At 42.5% G+C, this 17,817-nt stretch overlaps 1 protein-coding gene across 11 annotated transcripts in view; it reads left to right on the top strand.

Annotated features, from left to right (window-relative positions):
• The window catches only part of dgkh (diacylglycerol kinase, eta), a 61,681-nt gene that overhangs the window by 18,043 nt on the left and 25,821 nt on the right, over window positions 1-17,817 (top strand). For all 11 annotated transcript variants that reach the window (XM_071484068.1, XM_071484111.1, XM_071484063.1 and 8 more), the window contains 6 exons: window positions 2,398-2,478; window positions 9,077-9,181; window positions 11,116-11,248; window positions 15,559-15,665; window positions 16,152-16,277; window positions 17,382-17,484. In XM_071484068.1, coding sequence (XP_071340169.1) covers window positions 2,398-2,478; window positions 9,077-9,181; window positions 11,116-11,248; window positions 15,559-15,665; window positions 16,152-16,277; window positions 17,382-17,484 — 655 coding nt within the window. The remainder of the gene's footprint in view (window positions 1-2,397; window positions 2,479-9,076; window positions 9,182-11,115; window positions 11,249-15,558; window positions 15,666-16,151; window positions 16,278-17,381; window positions 17,485-17,817) is intronic.

Below are 17,817 nucleotides of genomic sequence, written 5' to 3'. Positions count from 1 at the left end.
TAAACCAAATTAACATCAGCATTAACACTCACTCTCATTAAGGTTCAGAGTCAAAACAAAGGGAGCACAGGAGGGAGGACATTACTGCAGTGCAGGTGTAGAGTGTAACGGACATTGAATATTTATTGATTTCAGCCAATAAAAATACAGTTTTTAAAAAGCATCTGTCCAGTAACTACTGCTAAAAGGAAAACTTTAGGCTCAGATGAAAGAAAAAGTGAAAACTTATACTTTTCAAGAATTTAAACTATTTATCAAACTTCCTTTGAAAAATGCTCTTAAATGTCAGAGAGCAACAACAACAGCAACAACTACAACAACAACAATAATAGTTTAATTAATTTTTGTCAGATGTTACACTATGTTATATTATGTTTTTAATATAATACAATACAATACAATAAGATGTCTCCATTTGTCAGTGTGGAATTCAATTAAAGATTTAAAGATTTCACACAAATAAAGTGAACATGGAAAAAAAGGAAACTGTCTATTGTCTTACAGAATAACACATTTTTAAGAGATTGCACAATAAGGCAGAGGCAGGGCATTTCTGATTGTTATTGGTGATCAATCATGTGATCACTTGTGAATTGCTTTTAAAAGTTACTATAACAACTTTTGTACTTTAACACCTTTGTAGTGTCATTATTAGTAGTTTGATGAATATGGGCCCAAATCTAGAATAACATTAGAAAGGAGGCTGATGATATTATTATTTTATTTTATTTTGTTTTACAAATTGTGGTCATATACCATGACATCAGTTTGATTTTAAGCTACTAAGCTATTTGTAGAAAAAAAAGAGTCTATTTATGAGTATATTTAACACTAGATGGTTAAAGGAACTGATAAGAAAGTTTACACACTCTCAGTCATGGCTGTGAATGTCGTGAACATGAACAAAAATATACATAATAAATGGCATTAGCTGACATTTTGCATCAGCGGTGGATGAGTGAGTGAGTTTTTAAAAAATCAGGTCTGAGGGGATTAATAACACCAGCATCTTACAGGATGACAAAGCTTTTTACGAGGGGAGAGTTTTCCCTCGTCCCTATCGTAAAAATAACCCACCACCACATGGTCGGCCAAGTTGTAGGTTTGTGTGACCATAACATAATGCCCTCCATGACATGCGTGGGTCCGAACCTCGGCACAAGCTGGGAGGAATGCACATCTACTGTTTCCCTTATTTCACCAAACCCTGTGGCTCCACGAGCCTCCACTGATGTCGTCTTGTTTACCGTCCAGTGTCCATCGTCCTCACTTGCTGCCATTCATCAGCTCTGACAACATGGAGGCTTTATGAATCAATCAGGCGCTTGGCACAGAGGCCTCCACCTCTCCTACATCACAGTGAGAGCCCAGACTCGAAGACACAGAAACAACGACCGGTTTTTGGTTGTTAGGGTCATTTTGTGTCTCTTTGTAGTTGTCGTGTCATGTTCCTTTGTCATTATTTTACGCCTCTTTGTAGGTGTTTTGTGTTTGTCGTTTTTGTGGTCCCTTTGTTATCAACTTGTGGTTGTTTTGCGTGTCGCTGAAGTCACTTTTTGTCTCTTTGCTGCTTTTTCATGTTTCTTTGTGGCCATCTTGCATCACTTTGTAGGCATGTTGCGTCTCTTTGTAGTTGTTTTGTGTCTCTTTGTGGTTGTTTTGTGTGTCTTTGTCAGCATTTCTTGTCTCTTTGCCATTTTTTGTGTCTATTTGTGTCCATCACTTTATAGTCATTTTGCATCTTTTGTAGTAGTTTTTTGTCTCTTTGTGGTCATTTTGTGTCTTTGTGATCATTTCATGTTTCTTTGTAGTCATTTTGCACCTAGCTGTTTTGTGTTTGTTATCAACTTATCAACTTGTGTTGTTATGTGTGTCTCTGAAGTTATTTTGTGTCTCCTTGCTGCTGTTTTGTGTATATATGTTCTGCATCGCTGTGTAGTCATGTTGTTGTAGTTGCTTGTCTGACTTCCCAACAAGAGAAGTTAACAGCGGCTCCGAACAGAGGCCCCGGTCCCTCAGCCCCTGGGCCTGTGGCCAGCAGACCTCCTCACTAATCCATCATGCTTGAGAAACATGTAGAGGTCCTGCTTGCTTATTATCTGCAGCTTGTAGCTCCTCATCATAGACCAAAGATAGATCTAACTGCAGAGCAGAGGTGTGTGTTGTGTTTTTAAAACTGAAGAGAATATGTTTGACTCCTTCAGTAGCTTTCATTCTACACTGAAAAGTTCCACCTGGTCATTTAATTTGCTTTGGCCATAACAAGACATTTCTCTCACAGCCATTCACCATCCTCCTCATGCCGTAGCATACGACAGTAGCATTAAGCTAAGATGCTGAAAAAACTGTCCAGAGGCTGATTGTCCTGTTCTCTTCTGTTCCCTCCTCACTCTTCAGTCCCTTATCTTTGACGAGGTGGACCTATCGGACGCCAGCGTTGCAGAGTCCAGCACAAAGAATGTCAACAACAGCTTCACAGTGAGTGGATCTCCAGTCCTACACACACACACACACACACACACACACACACACACACAGGGTTACAGGGGAGATCACAGGCAGAGGCACGTATCAAGCAGTGAGACTGAGTGTGTTCAAGTGTGTGACTGGTGAGTGCAGACCCTGACTAACACTTACAGTGTGGCTCTGTAATCTAGGTCCCAATATCACTGTAGTACAACGTTATGATCATTATCATTAACGTGTGGATTTATGGTTGGATGAATGTCATGCTGCCATTTTTGAACAGTTAAAAATGGCATTCGGGCTGCAACTAATGATTATATTCATCATCCATTAATCTAATTATTTTCTCAATTAGATTTTAATTTAATCTCATTTGATCTATAAAATGTAAAAGAAAAGTATAAAAAAAATAATAATAATATTGACTTTGCTATTGCACAAGAAATGCAGTAAATCCTCACAAATTAATTGAAAAGGTGTAACCAATGAATATTTGGCAATTTTGCTAAAAAACTGTTGTTAATAACAATAATCATAATAATAGCTACATAGCAAACAGCTTTTTACTGACCAATCTAGAAGAACCATCACAAGTTCAAGAGCTGTCTCCAGAGGTGGAAAGCAGCCCTTTTGTTTTAATTCCATTTCTATTACCTATTTACTTCTCATGAAGTTAGCACACTAACCAGCTCATCATTTTCCAATACCGAGTCACAGTAGCGTCCAGTCTGCCCTGAAGAAGTAGCCCTGCTCACAGGGTGTAATATAAACTGAAGCTCTTGCCAAGACTGTTAAGTAAACAGCTGTTAATGCTAACGTTAGCTATGTAGTAACAGTAAAACTTACAGATAGCTCCTGTAAGACTGAGTTAACAGCGGAAAGTTTGGGTTTGTTTGAGTGTCCTTCCTGTTTTTGTGATACTACAGATTTTACCGCCCACTGGTTAAAGTCAGTTTGACGGTTCAGTTGATTCAGTGGTTTTCAGCCTGTTTGACAGAGTCCTGCTCTCAGCACCAAACAAAGAGCCAGGGATGATTTAAGATGATGTGACCAAGTTATATGAAACATCATAGCTGTCTCATTGAGTCCTATTAATTGTACTAAATGCAGGCGCATGTGTATTTTGATGAACACTAGATTGCATTGAGTCACAGTGGAATGGAGATGGAGATCCATCAGCGTTTACACGGAAACAGGATTTGCCCTGAAAGGATAATGATTCACACAGCGTATTGTACACCTGAAAATGTCAGTCCTGGTTATATTTAGCTAATATTTTAATACATCACCCAACATTGCTCCTTATGCATTTGTCACATGCTCCTCGTCACACAGCACAACCACTGGGAGAAAACAAGCTGTGATGTTATTGTGAATGGATGGAAAAGAACCAGCTGCTGAGCAGGATGAGCATGTGTGTGTGAGTGTGGGCGGTGAAGGGAAAATGAACATGAGTATTACGAGTAACAAGGATGAAAACAGACAGTGAAAGAGCTAGTAGTGCCCTGTCCTTTCTATAAATGTCTCTCCTCTCCGCGAGTGTTGCTATAATAAGAAACAGGGAGGAGGAGGAGGAGGAGGTAGGCAGGAGAACAGTGCTCCAAGGAGAGCACGCAGCTATTTATAGCAACCGCTTCAACCCTTCTCTGGGTGCCTGGGATGGCTTAATGTCTGCCGTATTCAGAAATAAGATTATGTGTGCGCAGCATGTGTGCACAGTCGTCACTATGTGTGTTTGTTGCAGGGTTAATAAGCACGCTGAGGGGTTTGGAGCTGAGCTCAACATGTCCTTATGAGCTTCAGCATCCCGATAAGGTGGTGAGAAGGACGGCAGGCAGGATAGAAGTGATGTTGAGGGAGGAAAGGGAGGATGGAGACAAAGATGGTGAAGTGTACGGACAGAGCGCTTTAAGATGGTGAAGGGTAAAGACACAGCAAGGTAGTGCAGTAGAGGAAATCCTGGAGTGATGTCACACCACCGCTGACTGCACTCACACACATTCTCCCCGGGGGAAATAGAAAGGGGGGGGGGGGGTAGAGCGAGATCGAGGCACAAGTCAGTGCCGAGAAGTCGGAGAGGAAAGACGGAGGCAGAGGGAAATAGGGAGAATGGAGAGGAAATGAAGACAGGACAGACGGGGAAACATAAAGCCAAAGGTAACGTGACTTGCTGAAGGGTAGTTCACACACACATACACACACACGCAAATGTGTGCTCTGTCAACCCAGACACTGTCACGCACACCGACAGGGGGAGACCGGGCTTCGTCAGACAGGTTGTGTGATTGAGAGAGAGAGAGAGAGAGAGAGAGAGAGAGAGACTGCACTGCAGAGGGGGCATTGCAGGGCTCTGCTCTGACTGTGCAGAGTAATTAGCAGTCTCTGTCTGTGTGTCCGTCTGTCCGTCTGTCCGTCTGTCTGTCTGGCCTGCTGTTGTTGTCGTCTGTCTGTCTGTGTGTCGCTGGCTCCTCTGAGGATGAGTGATGCTGCTGGCATCTTCTGTGCAGGTTGGTGCTACTCGGATGGTTTGACTCTTGCCAGTGCTAAGATGCTTAGCGATTCGTGCTCAGTCCTGTGGGAAGCTCTGCAGATGTCTGCGCCATGTGTTCAATGTGCATGTGCTCTGTTTTAACAGTGGGGACCAAGACCCCCCCCCCCCTCCCCCAAATTCTGCAAAATAGGTTTATTTTGATTATTTATTTAATAATGCAAGATGTTCATTAGAAAGAATCTTTTTAAATTATTGAAAATGTAAGGTAAAGCACCTAAACAAACACAGATAAATCAGTGTGACTGTGTGTGTATGTGAGCAGCGTCTCTGTTGTTGTTGAAGCCGCTTGTTCACTTGTGTATTGAAGAGGAGCCTGCGTGCATGTGTGATGAGGCAGTGTCGCTGAAGCTGTAGAACAAGCACCTTGAAGTCCACGTGAGGGGATGCTGGAGGAGGAGGGGGGGACAGGGGGAGCTCAGCCCAGCCTCATTACAGACTCTGCAGGCATGCATCGCCTCTCCCTGACACACTCATGTTTATTGGATTGGCTCTTATTACCATCCACTTTAAATCCATGAGACCAATCTCAAGCAAATTCACATCGGCTTTGGATTGTGCACTTGCATCAGCGCTCTGATTTGTCGTACAGTTGATATTAAGTGTTTGCACAAAATTGCACAAGATGACTGTGTGTGTGTGTGTGTGTGTGTGTGTGTGTGTGTGTGTGTTGTAGGGAGTGTGCAGCTGTGACAGTTCTATTCCACCTCCTCTGCTATTGCACTGCAGGTCCCAGTGGATACAGGATCTGTGCACCGCATTCACCCATCCTGCACCTGTGTGTGTGTGTGTGTGTGTGTGTGTGTGTGTGTGTGTGTGTGTATAAACAGTGGCGGGTGCCCCCCCCCATTATCAGCTAATCTTTGATGGTTGTCTCTCTGCCTAAAATAAAAACAAATGTGGCATATGATCACATGTTCTCATCATTTACAGATGTAGATTCTTTTTGTCATTACACACACACACACACACACACACACACACACACACACACACACACACACACTTCAGGGATGCCTAGAGCCATTTTTGGAAACAGCTGTTCCCGTTTCTCCTGGCAACCAATCTTATCACTACCCTGCTTCAGACACACACATAAACACATAAACACTCATACAAACACACACAGAGACACACACAGAGACACACACACACACACACGCATAGATACAGTACACCAGCAGAGAGACAGGATGATCTATGTCCAAAGGGATCAATTTGCCAAATGCATCTGCATACACACATAGATGCACAAATGGACACACACACACACGCACATTAATCCTTGGAGTTCCTCATGGAAAATGTATTGTGATTAACGGTAGAGAAGAACACAATTCTCTGAAGAGAGTAAACAAGAGACAAGAGAAAGAGAGACACAGTTGCTCCAGTTGTTTTTAATGAAGGACTGATAAGGAGTGATGAAGGTGAGTGATGAGGAACTGACACACCAGCTCCCACCCCACAGTCTCATCACTGATCAATCCATCAGTCAGACTAATCTATTAATCAGTCTTTAAAATATTGACTAGTGAGGCCGACATCCTGTGAAACCTTTCAAGAATAAACCAAATTAATTTTAACAATAAATATTTATGTGAATAAAGATATTAAATTAAAAATGAGTGAACATCACTATCTCTGCTCTGCTTGCATTCACTGTGGACTTTCCTCGAACTGCAGCTAATGATTATTTTCATTATCAATTAATCGGACAGTTATTTTCTCAGTTAACTGATTAATCATTTTGCCTTTAAAATGTCAGATAATAGTGAAAAACACCTGTATTAAAAGATGATAAATGACAATGTAGTAAAACACAGTCGCAATGATACGGGATTGTCGTCATAGGAAAATACTATAAATACTGTCAACATGCTATATGTTAATAACTTAACATGTCCTTATATCTGTTTATATTATGTTATATGTTATAATATATTATAGTCTGTTATAAATCAGTTATTGAATGTTTATATAATGGTAACGTGTCAAGATGCTCTCAGGAGGTGTTGAACTTGCAGCCACTTGCAAACTGTCTCCATGTCTCTGCCCTTCGAGGGCCTGGAGGACCGGACACTTTTGTTCATTTTATATGGTTGTACATATTGTGATTAGCTGTTCAACTTCAGTGTCTTCTCTCACCTCACTTTTCTCAGCTCTCATTCGCCGCACCGCTGCTCGCCTCTTTGTGTCTTTGCACCTCTGACACTGCTGCCTTCTTATGTAACAGGTTTCCATTTAAGAGAAGTGACATCCAGCTGCTGCTGGTCACATTTACAGCTGCAGGTGTGAATCCACTGGTAATGATAGCAAGGGGTCAGCAGAGGACAGCAGTCAACCCAACTGCTATATTATGTATACTATATTATATATATAAACTCAGCTATGAAAAGCATTGTCTGATAATGTCATGTTCTCCAGAGCTTTGTCTGTGGGTAAACGGCGTCAGTAAACCAGATGGTTAGCTGACAACAGCAGCCTTCAGGCAGAAAGAAAAGCAGCGTTACAGCAGGCGTACCTTAAACATCAGGCACATACACTCATGCACAGTGCAGTTGTGCACCTGCTGTTTTGAACTCCTTGTTAAAGCCTCAGGTGCCGCTGACAGACAGACAGACAGACGGGGGGAGGGGTGGGTCATTCATGAAAGGAGAAAACATGTCTTCCTTTTTTTTTTCCACTGTTTAGCTCCTTGTTTCTGTGACTGGTGGATGTGTGTTTAATCCACAGGATGTGTGGACCATTTATCCAGTCACTGCCAGAATGGGTGTAATTGAAGAAGCGAGTGGAGCTCAGCATTTGGCCTCAACTTCTGGTGAACTGTTGGTCTGAAGTGGTGTGTCGAAAAATCAATGAGCACTTTGTAGGAGAATCAGAAAGAAACACAACAAACTGTGTGCAGCACACACTGACACTGACAACAAACACATCAGATAATGAGATTCATTTCCCCCCAAAGGTTTCACACATGTAAGTTACTGTAATACCCACACACTGGTATTTATTACTGTCAGTCTTCTCCTCTGTAGACGCTGATCATTAGTTTCTTGTCTGTATTTTCTCAGGTTTTTTGCTGGTAAATGAAGGAAAAGTGGTAAAATTCTGGCTCATGCAGTTTGTATTTGAGAGAAGACCTGGTGAAAGCAGGTGTTAGATCTGTTTTATCAGAGTGTGAAAGACAGAGAGAGAGGAGCAGCGAGCGATCAGACGACTGTCAGCCCCAGTAATAGTTCAGGTAATGAAGACACTTTGGTGACAGCAGTGAGGTTGTGAAATTGTCTGACTGTCATTGGACAGAAACATCAGCATCACGGCAAGTACATGAATATTAATTAGAGTGATATTGAATTCAGTGTGTGTGTGTGTGTGTGTGTGTATGTGTTTGTGTGTTTGTGAGAGAGAGAGAGAGAGAGAGAGAGAGAGAGAGAGAGAGACTTCTCCCACTAAGGTGAACAGAGATAACACGAGGACACGATGAGTTACAAAGAGATGGAGAGAAAGAAGAGAGGAGGCATCATCAATAAGTGATGGGGCCGCTGAAAGGGTGGTGTGTGTCTGTAGGGTTATCTACAGGGAGACTGTCCTTTAAACACACATACACACCCACACACACACACCCACACACACACAGGGGGAGGCGGTGGAGGAGGAGGGGGGAGAAGCTCTTAGCCTTTACCCAGGCGCTCCGCCTGTCAGCACATATCTGCCTCAACGCATCCAGAGCTAAGAGCGAGAGAAAGAGAGGCTGAGAGGGAAGAAATGCTGGAGCGGAGGAAAAGACTAACTCAAGGAGGTGTTAGGGGATAAGTGAGCTACAGTTAATGAGAGATAGAGAGAGAGAGAGAAAGAGAGAGAGAGAGAGAAAGAAAGAAAGAAAGGAGGGAGGGGGTTCTCATCCTTTTCTCTCCCTTAAAGACAGAGCCCATCACTCCCTCCTCTCAGTGGCACCGCAGGCTGAGGAGGAGGAAACATTTATCTCTCTTTCTCTCTGTCTTTTTTTTCTCACACTTTTTGAGCCATATCTGTCTCACTTCTTCCACCCTTCCACTCTCCCTCCAGGTGATCACTCCGTTCCGTAGGCTCATCCTCTGTGCTGAGAACAGGAAAGAGATGGAGGACTGGATCAGTTCACTGAAGTCCGTCCAGTCCAGAGAGCACTACGAGGTAAGAGCGCCTCTCCAAATCAACAGATACAAGAATGCATGTGTGTGTTTGTGTGTGTGTATGTGTGTGTGTGTGTGTGTGTGTGTGTGTGTGTGTTTATATGTGTATTGCAGGGAGGGGGGCAAAGAGATAAAGAGGAAGAAAAGAGAGAGATGGGCACAGTGCCGCAGGAACGATGGAGCTGCTTTTAGGCGTATCCTCTTTGGATTTGATTTGCTATGTTGTGTAATTTTGCTGTTAGTGTTTTTGGTTTGAACAAAAAAAAAAAAAAAAAGCGCACATATGTGTGTGTGTAAAGTATAGTGGGAGTACAAGTTGCATGTTGTGAAGCATGATACAGGCATCAGGGGACCGAACAAGTTGTTTATGCCAAAGCAACACAGTCATGTTGAGATTCAGAGCTCCAAAGCACCGGCGAACGTGCACAGGCACGCGTGGATGCACATATACGGTGACAGGTACACAACTCTACAGTGTGCAGCACACAATACAGTCAGTATTGAGACTACACACAAAAAACAGGCACATGCAGCCCATTTATTCTACCCTGTGAGGCTCGGTAGATAAGAGCTGTCCATTTTAACCTCCTTGTTGTCTAACTGTTGATGGAAGGAGCTAGAAAACACAACTGCCAACGTACACATCACTGTGATTTTTTTTCTCCACAAAACCTCCTGTAACAGTTGAGAATATTCCTCCATCAGTGAGAGATGTACGTGGAGTGTGTATCCAGGGTGTGTGTTGACAGTGATGGGTTGTGGTGAGTGCTGGGAGAAAGCAGTACTGCATTTTAAATGGCTTTGATTTGGGAGGGAAATCTTATATAAGACCCCATCCCTCACCCCCTTATTGCACTGCAATGCAGCAGCACCCCCAGAGCTCACACACCACAGGGTATACACATGTGCACGCGCACACATATGCACCACACATGCACCCCCGCCAAAATGCCAACACAACAGCGTTTAATTGCCGTCCTCTCTGATGTAGCAGTGTGTGTCCTAGTTAGTGAGCACCTGTTACAATTCTACTTATGAAACTGTACCAGGGCTGCGCCAACTACTGCAGCCACAACGCCCACACTCCTACAGTACACCACTCACATTAGCTTGGCTCCACAGTGGGCTCGCTCCGAGCACTTCTGTGTACGGAAGCATCTAATTATCCTGACCAGGTGTCACTTTATGTAGCGTACAGTCACACTGATGACAGTCAGCTGGTGGATGATAGTTCCTGTGGAGCCCTGATGTTTATCCTACTGTGCTCTTTCCTTATGCCGGGCAGTTTCCCAGGCAGTGTCGTCATGAGGCTCCCATAGAGCAGAGAGATCAGACATTAAAGGTCCATATATTACACATCTCCAGGGTTTTATTTGAAGTGTTGATATCCATCAGAAGATATATTTGTGGTTTTAACAAACAAAAAACCATCTCATTGTATTTTTACAGCAGTGACTGCTTTGTTGTGACATCACAAAGTTACAGAAGTCTTGACGGCTGGTTTTAAGGCTCAGTTTCTGAATACAGGCTGTGTGCATTTCTCTGTGGACTGAGGCTTTGATACTTTCACAGTATTAATATAGAACCTAGACCTGCTTTATAATCAGAAAACACATGGACATCTACCTTTATACAATATATAGGCAAAGCTAATACACAAGGAATGAATGAACTGAATGTGAGAAGGTGATTGTGTGGTTATGTCTGCTGCAGGAAATGATGCATTTTTCAGTATATTTTTTTAATATTAACAGTTTTCTGCTTACATTCATCATCATTATGAAAACAATAACAGTAAAACACAGTCATTTGTAATGAACACTACAGTAGATATATTGTATATTATATGTTATGATCATGATGATGTAGTGCACTGTGCTTTCTGTGACTGTCATCCCAGTGCTGCCAACCCTGTTTTAACCTCTCCTTTGCCAGACGGCACAGTTTAATGTGGAACATTTCTCAGGGATGCACAACTGGTACGCCTGCTCCCACGCACGGCCCACCTTTTGCAACGTCTGTAAAGATAGCTTGTCTGGGGTCACGTCTCATGGCCTCTCTTGCGAAGGTAAATAACACACACACACACACACACACACACACACACATACACACTGCATGTTTACTGTCAAACACTTGAAGTATACACACAGTGTTTTCTTATGCAACACCCTTTAATCCATGGCGTTTTGAAGCAGCACTCACTCGTTTCTGCACCTCATTACTGTCTGATAGACTCCTTACTCTGTTTAAAGATTGCTGTAGGTTGCAGGAGATCATTTGCAGCTGCAGGCCTGGGAGTGGCCGGTCTATAGGTTCTGTTTTTTGAAGGTATATCTGCATAAGTGGGTTGTGAGTCATTGAAGTGAGAAGATTCTTTCTTCAAACGTCTGTCCAAGTGGAGCAGACTGGATACGTCGGAGCCAGCGTGAGTCTTTGAAATGCTCCGACTTGTGAAGCGGGGCGTCCATCAAGCCGTTAGCTTGAAGTAGAGGGAGTGAAAAGAGCTGGTGGCGAACCGCCATTAACGCCGCACAGACACTGACTTGATGAATGTGTGTTAGCAAGACTGTTTGTATTTTATTTAAGCTTTTCTTCTTTTACCCATAACGGAGGGGGAAAAAAGCTGTGAATGACGCCACATCTCCTCACCTCATCTGTGAAAGAACAGTGAAGTGGGGGTGTTGAGGTGAAGGGGGCTGACATGGGAGGCTAATGCTATTTTTTGCTTTCTTTTAGCTGGTGTAAAGTGTCAGTGACAGGCAGCAGACTTTAATGAGCACCATCTGCATATCCTCTCCTTCTAATTTTGCTAATGTTCCGCCTGTGAGAGAGTGCATGTGTATGTGCGCACACTTCTCAGTCCATGCATGTGCGTGTGTGTGTGTATGTGTGTGTGCGCGAGCCTCTCCACTCAGTGCTCATTACCCTCTACAATGAGGCCCTCTCATATAGACATAGAGAGAAAGGACTGAGTCGTTAGGGCAGCATCTAACTCTTGTGGTCTGAATCTGCTCACACACACACACACAGACACATTTAACCAGTAATAGGAAGATGTAATTGAAATTGCAGTGCCGCCATCAAAACATGGGTCAAGGTTTACAGAGGACACAAAGTAGTTAATAAACATCCCCTTTCACATTTCTTTCAGCAGGTTTTATATAATACAAGAGAGATCATGAGCAAAATGATCAGTCTGACTGAGTATTTCCACCATGTAACTGCAGCGAACCAGTGACAGTCTCATAAAAAATAGATTCATCAGCCAGGGATTCATACGTCATATAACTAAGGAACCAATCCTGTCAACTTGTGGGGTTGGGGGGGCGGGGGTAAATACCACCTGAATACACATTAGTACAACCACTAACACTGTGTCAGCCACTGCCAGTTACAAGCTAACAAACTACATAAACAAATAAAAGATGCTAACTATGCTAACTGTTCTGATCCGTCTGCTAGCCTCTGATTCTGGTCTCAACAGACTCCTCATCTGAGTCTGGGTCTGACTGAGGCTCCAACATGAGGCTGAGTCTCTCTGATGTTTCCTCCTCTAACCATCTTCATACTCTGCTCTTTCACCTGGACACCTGGAGCAAGCAGGTGGTGGGCGGGGCCAAGGCCTGATCCAGGTTTCTCAATGAGAAAGTCAGAGTAGATAATTTTTTTTATTGGAAAACCATATTAAACAAGATATTAATCACAGCAGAGGATTTTTACAGAGTTTAAAACCTGTCTGGAGGAACTTTAACATATAGCTGTTCTGTTTACTCTTAATATACAGTATAGCACCCAGTGTTCAGTACAATCCAATAGGAGCCTTCTGGTGTCAAATGAGAGTCAGTGAGAAGAGTATGTGAGGATGGGAGAGAGAGGGAGAGAAGAAAACAGAGGCGAGGGGGAGAGTGTCTCTATTAAACGTCGAGAGCAGCCAGCCAAACAGTTTCACAGCAATCAACGCAGCTTAAATTTCCCTTCGATTTCCTGCGCGGGACGGTCGGTGGGGATTGATTTGCGCTACCTAGCCACAAACACACGCACACACACAAGCTGGTCTGACTCTCTGTCTCCATTTCACCCTCACACAAACACTCATCCATCTGCACACACACACACACACACACACACAATGTTCTCTTCCAGTCTGGTCTGGTATGGCCTGGCCATCAACAGACAGCGGTATCATGTCCTCTGGATTCTCTTAATGTTCTGCTAATGCTCTCTAACAGCATTTAGCGGTAGACTAGATTGAAACATCGATTGTTGCTCCCGGATATGACTTTGACTTGATTTGTATATCTTGCGTAGATTGCCTAATGACAAGAGTGTGTGTGTGTGTGTGTGTGTGTGTGTGTGTGTGTGTGTGTGTGTGTGTGTGTGTGCGTGTGTGTGTGTGTGTGTCAGTGTTATGTATGGGTAAGGGTGGGGTGGCTTGAAGCAAAAGTTCCCCAGAGTACAGACATTATTCATGAGTCCTCTAAGTGCCTTGTCACTAATGGAGAAAAAGATGAGAGCGTTCTCCATCTGCCTGTACGTCTTCATTGCATTATAGTTACAACTCACATTTAAATTTCTCATTCAGAGTGACCTGCATTAAGCACATTAAAGTCAAACGTGTGAAACATGTCAGAGCGACTGGCTTCTCATGCATACAAAGTGAACTGTAATAGATTTATATGACAGGATGGATGTTAAAGTTCAAAACCTTTATAAATATTAATTTATATTTGTTGTTTTAAAGGAAACGTTCAACATTTTGAGAAATATTTTGATTAGCTCTGTGGACTTGAGTCAGATGAGACGAGATGAGATGAGACCATGAAGCTAGGAGACGGTTAGCTTAGCTTAGCATAAAGACTGGAAGCAGAGAAAACAGCTGGCCTGGCTCATACCAGCACCTCTAAATCTCACGAATGTTGTGTCTCATTTCTTTATTAAAAACATGGACAACAACAAGTTGTGGTTTTATGGGGATAAAGTGTAAGAAATAATCTGCTCATAACCCGAGCTTGTTTTTATTTATTTATTTATTTATTTTGTATTTTTTGTACAGATTAAACAATGAACAAACTATGTCTTGAATCGCGTACTTCTATACTCACACTTTCTGTTTTGAGTGCATAAGTGCATTCACACTGACAAGTATGGCAACATGCAGTGCACTATAAGTACCCCGATGGGCACTCAATGGTCGCCATCTTGGCAATGTAGTGGAGAGGGAGGGACCACTAATTTTCAAACTTGTGAAAACGGCGACTGAGGAAGGACATGTTGTGTGACGCACAGAGCAAAGTAAAACGTTCATGTTCATGTTCAAGTCAAACGACAACACGGTCACCTGTCGCTCTTTCTGGTGAGTGCACAACGGGACAGTATTACCCTGCTGAAATTCACGCACTACACCAGTGAGTATACTGTGTACACAGTGTACTACATGTGAGTATACTGAATGAAATACAAAACACAAAAGTCCTCATGCTCAGCTAAACTAACCAGCAGCTGACTGTTGCCTTAATGATTACTGGACAGATGTGAGAGTGGTGTCTATCTTCTTATCTTGAACTGTGAATAGTTTGGTGACCCAGCCATGGACCCGGGATGGGTTTGGGAAAAGTTTTATCTTAAAATGTTAGTTGAGGATCTTTCTCTAGCTCTTCTTTGATACATTTCCCAGTAAAATATTGTTAAATCCTGAATGTTTCTGATTCACTTTAACCTTTGAGTGATGCTAAGTGTTTCTGCTAATCAACACATACTGCACACAGTGGTGTGACGTCAGAACTGCCACCGCATCACATGCACAGGCGCAGTGAAGCTATTAGAAACCACGGCTGAGCTATGCCTGAAATACCACTTGCCTTCATGTCAACCTGTCAATATAGAGGATGCAGAGTGATGCTGATGAATAAGAGGAAGGAAAAACACACAGCGTTGGGATACGTGGTCTGCCTTGTCCTTACATGGCTGCTCTGCTAATGTGCTGAGGCTACGGAGGATTGTGATGGAGCTGATTGCACGTAGCAGGCCTTTGCCTTCACCTGTTCGTCTCTGCACAGAGCAGAGTGACTAATGCCACAGAAACACACGCATGTAAATGTGAATCACAGTCAGCACCAGATGTAACAGTGTAATCGGGATCAGAGGGTGTCCTGTGTGGCCCAGTGTTTAGGTGTTTCTTAGCCTGGCTGCAGTCGTCCTGTTGCTGGTTACAGACAAATGGATTGAGAGCTGTGGTGTGGAGCTAAGTCCTCTTTGCTTTGCCTCTGTACCCGTCTAATTTAGTGCTACAATATGAAGCTGCTGAGTAAAACTAACAGCTTTTAAAGGTGGGAAACAGTGTCAGACTGACAGACGTGTGTGTTGGATGTTTTTCAGTGTGCAAATTCAAAGCTCACAAACGTTGTGCTGTCAGAGCCACCAACAACTGCAAATGGACGACCCTGGCTTCCATAGGGAAGGACATCATTGAAGATGAAGATGGGGCAAGTTTGACTCATTGGTTCATTTATTTTTATGGAAATAGATTCTTTATTTATTCTCTGAGTCCTACTTTAACACCTGAGGTCACCACGCGTTTAGGAACCGTGTAAGAACTTATTTTCTTTGGAGAGTTTCTTGAATGGTTGAAGTTATTTTCTCAAGCTTTTCTGGGGCTTACTTAAACTCATTTGTTGCATTGTGGTCATTTTGGTTATTTTATTGATATGATATTATCATTATATTGATATTGATGCAGAGCTTCAGCTTCCAGTCACTGAATCCTTTTCAAATACAATTTATGAGAAACAAAAGAGATGATAGAGAGAAGTGTTCCCTAAAGGAAATGATAGATAAAAATAGATAAAAGTAGCAGAGTGTTTCCCGCTTCTTGAACTGTGTGTGTGTGTGTGTGTGTGTGTGTGTGTGTGTGTGTGTGTGTGTGTGTGTGTGTGTGTGTGTGTGTGTGTGTGTGTGTGTGGAACCTACAGATTGCTATGCCTCACCAGTGGTTGGAAGGCAACCTGCCCGTCAGTGCCAAGTGTGCCGTGTGCGATAAGACATGTGGCAGCGTGCTGAGACTGCAGGACTGGCGCTGCCTCTGGTGCAAAGCTATGGTGAGGCATCTGTCACTTATACATGAATTTGAAATGCTTAACGCCTCTGCTAAATATCACTGGCATTTAAACAGGATTAAAATCACACAAGAGCCTGGTGGAACAGTTAGAACATTAAAGACAACAGAAAGCACAATCTTGTCTCATTGACTGAACTGTGTTGTTGTTGTTAATTGTTTGCAGCATGTAAGCTTGTTGCTGCACGCTGTCAAACACTGTTAGCATTTCATAAACTGGTGCCAGTTACATGTGTCCAACTGACGGAAGGACGGGAATGCTGTTTTCCATTAGACAAGAGGATATGTGGTTGGCACCAGGAGACTTTCTGGCAGATTCTTTAATGAGGGTTTTAGGATTATAAACTTACAGCGTAAACACAAATGTAATATACATTTATATATTGAATTTCCATTGATGAAATATATGTACACAGAAAAAAATAAAAACATCTATGTAAAATTATAAATGAAACCTTTTAGAAATTGGCACAATTTCATATATTGACATATATATCTATCCCATACAAATATGTATGTTTATGTATGTATGCTTATATTATAGACATGTGTTATGTAAATATATATCCATCTCAAAGCCTGTTAATATATATATGCTGATATTATATACAGTACAGTCCAAAAGTCTGAGACCGCTTTTTCCAGAATGGGAAGAAATTCATGAGAAATGTATTTTTAAAAAACATATATAAGCCTTTTATATATGAGCCTTTTTCTCACATACTGCACCAGCTAATCATTCAGTTATTTTGCATTGTTTTTGGCTGTATTTTATGAAGTGTGTGTGTGTGTGTGTAAATATGTATATACACATGAATGCAGTATGTTTGTGAATGAGTAGATTGTGTGTTTTTATATTTGCAGTACTGTTGTCTGTCATAAGATAGTTGATCACTTTTTATTTCTCACAGGAATGATGTACATCTACTAACATATTGAGATGTTATATTATCCATTAAAATAACAGTGAAGCAGATGTGTATAACCATTTAATATTTGTCATTTCTGATGAATATTTATATGAGATAAAAGATAATTAAGTGGTGAATCATGAATGTTTATTTTCTCTGTGCTGTTGCTTTTCTAGGTGCACACAGCCTGCATGGACCTGTACCCTCGCAAGTGTCCTCTAGGTCAGTGCAAAGTCTCCATCATTCCCCCTACGGCACTCAACAGCATCGACTCAGACGGTAGGCACCTCACTCACTCACACACACACACACACACACACACACACACAATCACCTGTGCAATCACACTGACTCATTCAAAGGGTCAGAGGTTGGTGTCAGACGGCACCTATGAACAAATGTCACATTTCAGAGGTGAATAAATGAGATTTCTCTCCATTTGGTCGACTGATGTCTTCTCTTTGAACTTTGACCTTCTGCTCCATCACGTGGAGGGAGGGTGGCGGGAGGGCGGAGAGGGAGACAGTGATGAATCACTCTTGGTTTGTTCGAGGCATCATGGGCCATTCAGAAACGCACAGTAATTCACATCTTCAGTGGGTCCAAAAGTCT

The sequence above is a fragment of the Trachinotus anak genome, unplaced genomic scaffold (genome assembly GCF_046630095.1).
Source record: "Trachinotus anak isolate AG129_WGS33_773 ecotype Australia unplaced genomic scaffold, CSIRO_AGI_Tana_v1 ptg000001l, whole genome shotgun sequence".
Classification (NCBI taxonomy): Eukaryota; Metazoa; Chordata; class Actinopteri; order Carangiformes; family Carangidae; genus Trachinotus; species Trachinotus anak.
This window is presented reverse-complemented; position numbering and strand designations above follow the sequence as displayed.